The sequence below is a fragment of the Schistocerca serialis genome, chromosome 5 (genome assembly GCF_023864345.2).
Source record: "Schistocerca serialis cubense isolate TAMUIC-IGC-003099 chromosome 5, iqSchSeri2.2, whole genome shotgun sequence".
In the NCBI taxonomy this organism is placed as follows: domain Eukaryota; kingdom Metazoa; phylum Arthropoda; class Insecta; order Orthoptera; family Acrididae; genus Schistocerca; species Schistocerca serialis.
In genome coordinates this window covers 631,774,136-631,783,502 of record NC_064642.1, presented here as the reverse complement: position 1 = coordinate 631,783,502, position 9,367 = coordinate 631,774,136, and the positions used below count along the sequence as shown (strand labels likewise).

General features: G+C 37.6%; 1 protein-coding gene across 1 annotated transcript in view; it reads right to left on the bottom strand.

Annotated features, from left to right (window-relative positions):
- Nucleotides 1-1,511: 1,511 nt before the first annotated feature.
- The window catches only part of LOC126481327 (nucleolar complex protein 3 homolog), a 107,235-nt gene continuing 99,379 nt past the window's right edge, over nt 1,512-9,367 (bottom strand). The window contains exon 14 of the mRNA XM_050104994.1: nt 1,512-1,919. Coding sequence (XP_049960951.1) covers nt 1,739-1,919 — 181 coding nt within the window. The 3' untranslated portion in view covers nt 1,512-1,738. The remainder of the gene's footprint in view (nt 1,920-9,367) is intronic.

The following is a 9,367-nucleotide window of genomic DNA, read 5'->3' as shown; positions in this document are numbered from 1 at the left end:
GATAGTCAAATTACTTTTGCAATGATGAAAAATGAAGTGTGACCTTTTTTCCTTATAAATTTTGTAAATATATGTACTTATAGCCTTAATTTTAAGGATCATCAAGAAAGACTGAATCCATACAAAGACTGATAGAAAAACAGAACAAATTCACAATGATCTATTGTCAGTAATTACTAATTGTAACGTTAATTCTTTTATTATGGAATGAATGTGAAATGAATACTTTTAATAACCTGTATGTTACATCCGAAAATTACAAATATTCGAATGGGCATGAGGATGAGAGTAATACTTTCGGTATTCCTTCCCTCCTCATGGGAGGCAGTGAAATATTAGTAATTTTCGCCTCACAGACATTAATATACACTCAATACTAAACACCTGATGGCCTAAAGTTATCGAACAATTGTAAAGTAAAAGAAATGAACCATCGCATAGCAGTGACAGAATCTATTATTCTTTATCTTTGCCGTTGTTGCGCGGTGCCTGTAAATCCCTATGTACATGTATCGATTAATGATATAAAAAAGAATTTTGTTGTTTCAAGACAAATGAGGCATCTGGCACCTCACCTTTTACTGTTTGTATTCCATGAAAGGCGGACGAGGACTTGCTGCGTTCTGCAATGGTATTTTATATTTCATGTGAAAATATTGAGTGAATATGCCAATTGTTATATTTTCCAATCAGAAAACATGTAGTTTCTTGTAACTGATTATGAATGGACAGCATCAAGAGGACATTTTGACTGTTATGTATCAAGTATTTAACCATAATGGTCATCCATTGTAATTTAATATGAAAAGGTACGTAGCATTAAAAAAAAGTGTGTTAAAGATAAGTGTGCTTATTTTAGTAAATAAACCTTGATGATGTCCATCTCCTCATTTACTTAATTGATAATTATTTTGTGTTAGTTCACCACCAGAAATTACGATTACGCTGATAGGCTGAACGCAGCATGAGGCAGAAGGAACATTATCGTTTTCCTATTATTTCTGAACCATTTATTTTTTTTAAATTGTGTACTGTTGCATTTCTTTTAAAGTCTATAAATCTTTTGGTCCCTTAAGTGTTGTTCCAGGTATGACTACATCGCAAATATAATAATGCACAGAAATGATAATGTTTCTCTTATTCAGGTATTTAATGCTCAACGTATGTTATTATAATAGTGTAATCAATCCCTGATTCTGTTGCCAAGTGGCCCACCAAAATATTCACTTTTTTGACATTAAAAAATATATATATAAAATAACAATTCTTTTTCTTTTTTGCCCCCCAAGAGCAACGCTACAAAGTACAATGCTAGTGTAGTCACAAGTGTTTTGGGGCATTTCATTCAGCACTGAGCATGGGGCTCCATGCCTGCAGAATTGCTGGTGTATTACATTCCAAAGGTGGACCAAGACACTATTAAGCAGATAGTTACACTTTGACACACCAGTGTAAATGATGTGGGCTGCATAGTTAGAAGTATTTTAAGTCCTGTATCTGTAGATATTTGGTTGTCTTTACTGATAATTTTATTCATATTTGTAGCTTGATTTTCAAATACAATATGAAGTTTTTCCTCATAACGTTTATAGGCACAATCACAAACTGTGTACACACACTGAAGTGATGCTAGTCAACAGTCAGGAATGCACAGCATGATGAAATTTAAAATTATATACAACTTTTCACAATATTAATGTTCACTGTAGCCAACTGAACTTGTATGACAGTTACACAATCAGCTCAATGTTGTATTTACAGCCTTGAAAATATTTTCTGTGTAGTTTTCTAGGTCTTGATTAATAAAATTTATTTTTCCCAGTGGTCTTCCTTTTGCTACATTTTTCTTCGGCACAGGTACAGATGGAGAGAACGCCATATCAGATGGATCAAAGTTTGTGTAAAGAGCTTCGGGTGACCTGATAACACAGAATAAATCAAACACTCAATTTCTTTCATAATAAGATGTGAAAGAATGTGAATCAGATATTAAAAATATGCAATTAATAGTGTTGAAATTTATTACATTAACAGCACCTAATGACAAGAGAGAACTAAAATATTGTACCAAGGTGATGTTGCACTAGCTTACACATAGGAATAACATATAAAGTATTGCACTACATCCATAACTTTCATAAACAGTTATAATTGTTATACATGGTGTGTCAGAAGTACTTATGGGTAGATTCTTCAAATGGAAACAATGAAAAGAGCTCAAATAAAAGTATGTCAAAAATCCTTCATTCTCAGGTTATTTACTAACACTTATGTTCAAAGTGTTGTGAGGAAAAATGCGAGTAATAATTAAAATAAATTTTCTTCCGTAATAAAGTGACGTTATTGACACAAGACATTCTATCCTCAATTTCTTGTTTGATATTTGTGTATATCTGAGGTTAATCTGTCTTGAATGTTACTTATCAGGGTTAGTAATGAAGTGCCCGTTAGAAGTGTAAGATAGCCAAGCCATCCAACCTTAATCAAGTTCACTGTCACATTGTTGAGAATTGATTTATAGGACCACAAATTGTAGAGGGAACAATGGAAAGTTCAGGATCAACAATATGGAAATGAAGGACTACTACTCACCACATATATGAGGCACTGAGTCACAGACAAGCTCACTGAAGAAGAATGCACAAAATAAAGGATGATTTATTCCAAATGGTTCAAATGGCTTTGAGCACTAGGCGACTTAACTTCTGAGCTCATCAGTCGCCTAGAACTTAGAACTAATTAAACCTAACTAACCTAAGGACATCACACACATCCATGCCCGAGGCAGGATTCGAACCTGCGACTGTAGCGATCGCGCAGTTCCAGACTGTAGTGCCTAGAACTGCTCGGCCATTCCGGCCGGCGATTTATTCCACCATGTACAAACTCCAGGGATTGATCGATGAGAGGATATGGAACAAAAAAGGTCTAATGAACTTTTAATCATACACTGTTACAGAGACTGCAGTCTAATACACGCTGTACCATGCAGCCACAGTTACAGTATGTGTTGAAAGTGGTTTCCATGTGCCTCAATGCATGTGTGTATACATTGCAGCATAATCTGCCTCACACACTCACATCTGCCAGGCAGAAAGAATATGCTGCTCCATTATCTCCACATCTGGAATGGGCACTGCATACAATGCTTTTGAGATGGCCCCTTAACCAGAAATCGCACAGGTTGAGATCTGCTGAAGAGCAGGCCACGCAACTGGACCTCCTCGTTCAATCTATTAGGCAGCGAAGACACAACTGAGATGCGTCTGGACATTAATGGCGAAGTGGGCTGGAGCACCATCATGTAGCAGCCAAATAACCCTTTGAATCATCAGTGGCACTTCTTCCAGCAGGGGAGGCAAAGTCACCAGCAAGAAACACTGATAGTTCTGGCCTGTTAGGCAGCATGGAAGGAAGACTTGTAACAGAATACAGTCGTTAATTATCTCACCCACACATTTCGGTTGCACCGACACTGATGATTCGCAGTCACCATACCAAGGGAGTTCTCTAAACTATCCTACAGATGACTGTTATGAAAGCTGAAGATACCACTCTGCGTAAGGGTGGTCTCATCTGTGAATAGGATGGATGACACAAATCTCGGAATCATGGATGCCTGGTGAACCAGTGACGAAACTGTTCCCGATGTGGAAAGTCTGTCGCTGTATGGAACAAGGGTAGTAACACCTGTCATGGAGAATGTTTTGTACAGTTGTCTGGCTTATCCTGCACTGGCAGGCCAACCGACTGGCATTGACACAGCGGTTGCCTTCCACAGTGTTAACCACATTTTCCTCCAAGTCTGATGTATGAACATTAGGGGTACATCCTTCATGATTTCCTGCTTCCTGAAATGACCCTGTCTCAGATATACAGTGAAACACTGTTGCAAACATTAAATGCTGTGATTGTTGTCAGCAGGATAGGTCTCCTGATACAACCTTCCTGCCTGCTGCCCATTGCCATTTGCCTTTCCGTAAGCAGACACCAAGTTGGCAAGCTCTCAATTTGAATGCGGAAGCACTGTGTACAATACTGTATCACATACACTACAAGATGAGTCAGCAAGAGAAGTGAATTGGACACAACATTACCAATTACTATTCCATGAGAGGGCGCTAGGGTGTGAGGTATGAGGAGCAGTGCCACCCTCTACGAGGAAATTATGCATACTGTGACGTGCCTGCAAGGTACAGTGCGTATTAGGCCACAGCCTCTGTAACAAAGTATGATTGAATAAATGGTCTCTAGTACGGAAACCATGCATTTCTGAACATAAGCTCATTAGGCCTTTTTTGTTCTGCATCTCTCATCGATCAATCCCTAGGGTTTGTATATGGTGGAAAAAATCACCCTGTATTTCAGCTTTCGGACATACCCCTTCTTCAGAAGTAGAAAACACACATACATTCACACAACTGCAACACATGCATACATGGCCACGGTCTGTAGGCACTAATGCGTTAACACCCGGAGACAGTGGACACAAGTGTGAGAGTTCTGCTTTTATGAATGTGTGTGAATTTTCTACTTCTGGAGAAGTATTAAGTCTGAAAGCTGAGATATTCTGAGCATTCTTTTTCAGTGTGTCGGTCTGTGACTCAATGTTTTCTCTATGTGGTGAGTAGCAATATATCCTTTCCACAATGTTGCGACAGGATTCAATCATTTGCTTCAGCAGCAAAACACATTCTATAGACTATCTAAGAAGATCCAGGGCTCATTGGCTGCTTGATCTGCCACTTCATTGTGCCAAATGTACATTTTCTGGTATCTAGCACATTATTACCCCCTATCTCAGATGTTGTGGTTGAAGGAGAGTGTTACTGATGAACTGAGATATTTTTTCCTCCTAGGAACATGCACTTAAGAGCTGCTAAGATTGCTTGGTTCCTTCCTAAATCTGTTAGCATGTATTGTCATTTACTTGCAGTTTTCATGTACGACGTTAAATCTCAACCTGCAGACATATTCTCCTTCTTGTAGTCAAGTAGTTACTAAAATAATAGCATCTAAAAAGGCAATCCCCTCTAAGCCTGCATAACAAATTATATAATTATTGTTTACAAGTGATAGAGGGTCTTGCTTTTTGCAGATTTTACATGGATTTGTGGAAAAGTGGCCATTTGCACAGGAGGGAGGGAGGTGGATCAGACAGATTACTGGTAGTTATGAGCCATGTACGAAGTAAGACAATGAGATTTTTTAAATTTTATTTCCTTTAGTAATTTTTCATCATGCGCAGGTTTGCCATCTAGTAGCTACGGCAAACCACAGTAGTTACTACAGAAAATACTAAAATTAAAATGTCAGTATATACTTTCTGTTGTGAAATGGTGCCACTGGAGGATAATTTCAGCTCACCTAACTGAGCTTGGAGGCTACAGAGTTCTGTAATCAGTCTCATTGAGGTTTGGCGAAGCACAGCTCGCAAGCCATTGTCATCCAGCAATGACTTCCCTCTCCAACTCTATTCACACACTGACATCAGGGCCTTGCCTCAGCCTATGTTTCGCTTGTTTATGAGCTATCGATTGGAGCAACCCCTCTTTGACTGTTTCTCAATGCGTAGGCTCTTGCACACTTTCACTAGCTGCCTCACTCTGAAGAGACACTGCTGTTTCATTAGGATGTTTGCTATCTGTGTTTTGTTCAGATTTACTACCCTTAATATTGTGCTATATTTCATGTTTTCGTTTTGGTTATTACTGTGTCTACTTTTCTACCACTGTTCTCAAGACTGTCAAGGGGGTAGGGGTGGGGATGTGTGGTGCAGGGGAACACTGAAAAACTTGTTTCAACTAAGGAGTGGGAAATTAACTGCTTCTTTGTACACAATTCGGAAGAAAAGCCCTAATGTTTAATATGTATAAAATGCTTAAGTTGAGACAAAGGTAGTAAATCTTACTACATTTCCCCTCACTCCATGAAGTAACACACGATTGTTACTCTCATGAAAAATGATACCCTTTGGTGGGTAAGTTAAAGAAATAGATACAGTAGTTGCCTGAACCACCAAGTCTTAAAGGAAAGAGCTTAATTGCATCATACGTGCTATAATTAAAATTAGCAAAAGCTCAGAATGTGCAACCAAAATGGCCAAATTATTTGGTCATGATGATGACTTTGAACTCTTTAAAACAGTTGCATTGGCATGTAACACTGTAAAAAGTCTTGATATGGGGTCACAGAGTAAAAAGAAACTAAGCAATTTAATTGCAAACTGTCGACATTATTCTTTCCATATGGATGAAAGTGCTGATTGAACAGATCTTGGTCAACAGTTAATTTTTGTTTACCTAATAATGGATGACTTTTCTGTACATGAAGAGCTACTCGCTTTAGTTTTGTTGATCAGAACAATAGATTTGACATTTTTAACACAGTTTAGAGAAGTGTTGACAAAATTGGGGTTTTTTAAAAAGTGCTTTTCAATTTGCCAGCTATGGTCAATAGTGAAAATGGCTTCATTGGTCAGTTAAGAAGAAACAGAAAACTTTTGATAGTGTTAGTCATCATGATGCACTGTGTGGAAAAAGTGTCAGAATGCTGTCCGCAGTGAAAGATGTAACAAAAATTATGAATATAATACATGGAGGAAATCTATCACTATCTCACAGAAAATTGAAACAGTTTTTTGAAAAAGTTGATGCAGAATATGGAGACATACTTCTTCATTCTGAAATACCTAGGTTGAGAGCAGGAAAATGCTTAGATTGTCTTTTTTTTCCACTTTTACACTTTTCAAGTTTTCGAATAGAGAAGTAAAATCAGATACTTAGGAATTAGAAAATAAGCTGAAAGATTCAATTTTTATCACAATTATCATTTCTAACAGATTTTTTTCAAATCTTTTAAATTATTTGAATTTACATTTGCAAAGGAAAGGAATGCACTATTCCTGATATGTTTATGGATATTAATGGATTCCAGTGTAAACTTATGTTTTCTAAATTGCAGCTAAAAAAGGAATTTTTGTTTCGTTTCCTGAGCTGTTGTGAATTGAAACAACAATACACGAAAGTAAAATTTTCAAGATTTCCTTCCATGACACTGGCCAACAATGAAAATGTTTTCGGTGCAAAAATAGTTAATTCTTATGTACTTCCATCTACTGAGTTAAAAAAATCACCTTAAAAATAAGAGATTAGTTCTTGCTTTGGAGATACAGTGACATTTCATTTTTATAGTCAACATTTTCAGCTTGGGGGGGGGGGGGGGGGGGGGAAGGGGGGGGGGGGAGGGGATTTTGTTCTTGGAGTTGGTACCCTGTCCAATAACAAAAAACAAATGCTCTTAAGCTGTTTGTAAGTCATAAACATAGATACTGTTGCTGTGACTGAGTTTCATATAGTTTCTGCTGTAATTAAAGCAGAATTTCTGGTTTGAGAGAGCTTTTGAAGTGTAAAATTCATAAAAATGCCATGAAAACGTGTAAATAAAGTGAATAATTTTGTTACATTTGTGGTGAAATAACATTGTCCTCACAGAAATGCAATCTTATGCTTCTTGCAAAGACTGCCTATCAGCATTATTTCAGTATAAAAGTAGGGGACCAGGCCAAGTCTTGGGCTCCAGTATACGTCGTAACGCATATTTAGTTACTGCGAGAATGGCTGAAAAATAAGAAATGATCTATAGCTTTTGCTGTACCTATAAACCATACAGATGACTGCTATTTCTGCTTGACTCCATCTATAATGGCAGGATTGTCTATGAAGAAAAGAAGAACAGTTCAGTACCCAAATCTTTGATCTGCTAATCGACCCATTCCGAATTCAAATACTTTAACAGTTCATATGACACTCAAAAATTGTGTGTTTGAAGTAGAAAATGAAGACAGTGTGGAAGAAGGGAAGAGGAAGAGGAAGAGGAAGAAGAAGAAGGAGAAGAGCCGAATACGCCTTCCAGATTCTGTGACCCCAATTTTGAGGAAAAAGATGATAAACCGCATAGACTGAGTCAAGCAGAATTGAGTAATCTCTTTAGAGACCTTGACTTGTCAAAGGAGAAGGCAGAAATTCTTGGGTCTCGACTACAGCAACAGAATCTTCTCAAAAGTGACGTCACAGTACAGAAAACATCACATGGAACTGCTTCCCTTGTTGGAGAAGAAAAACAACCTTGTTGTTTGCTGCGAGATTAATGGCCTGATGAAATCTTTGAATCTGAACCATGCTCCAACTGAATGGAGGCTATTCATAGAATCATACAAGCTGAGTTTGACAGATGTGTTACTTCCTTCTATTCCTGATGGTCACGCAGTCACATGAAGGAGATATATGCAAATATGACAGCCCTCTTGGGCTCAATCAAATATCATGAACACAAATGGAAAATCTGTGGTGATCTAAAAGTCACTGCCATACTCGTAGCAATGCAACTGGGGTACACAAAACATTGCTGCTTCCAAAAGCAGACTGGGCTGCAAGAAATCTTAACCCAAGTGAGAAAAATGTCTTTGCTGGGCCTCTCGTGGACCAAAAGATGTTCTTCTTCTATCCTTGCACATCAAGTTGGGTTTGATGAAAAATTTTTCAAAGGTATGAACCAAGAAGGATGGGCCTTTAAGTACATAAGAGAGAAATTTCTGAAACTGAGTGATGCAAAAAGTTAAGGAAGTAATTGATTATTTTCATTGTTATTAAAGTTAAGGATGGTATTTTTATTGGGCCACAAATTTTAGCACTGCATTTGACCAAGTTTTGGAGGGGAAAGAACAGCAAGCTTGGGAAACCTTCAAGGGACTTGTTCGTGGATTTTTAGGCAACAAAAGAGATGACAACTACAATCAGTTGGTGACAGTGTTCCTGCAAAAATACAATAACCTTGGATGCAACATGTCCCTTAAAATCCATTTTCTCCACTCCCATCTACACTTTTTCCCCGCTAGTTGTGGAGTTGTCATTGATGAACATGGAGAAAGATTCCCCCTGGGCATTTCTGTTATGGAACAAAGATATCAGGGCCACTGGAATGAAGCAATGCTTGCGGATTACTGTTGGTCTTTGTGTAGGGATGCTCCGGAATTCCATTATAAGAGGCAAGATAAAATACGACGATCTCATGCAGCCACCAAATGACTCTCTTCAGACCCAAACATCTTCGAGGTATTCTTCCAGCAATTTAGAACTCTTAAAATGTAACTACCATTTAAAAAAATTCAAATAAACTTTTAAGTTGTTAGCATATGTGATTAAAATGTATCTTTTTCTCTTAATCCATTAATATGAAATACTTCCACCTAGTGTGTATCACAGAAACTACAGCTAAGGAAAATTTTTCATTGTCGTGTTTGTTTTTCCCAGCCCAAAATTCGTAAGAACTGACTAATGAAGTGCAGGAAACATTCAATTTTTAATTT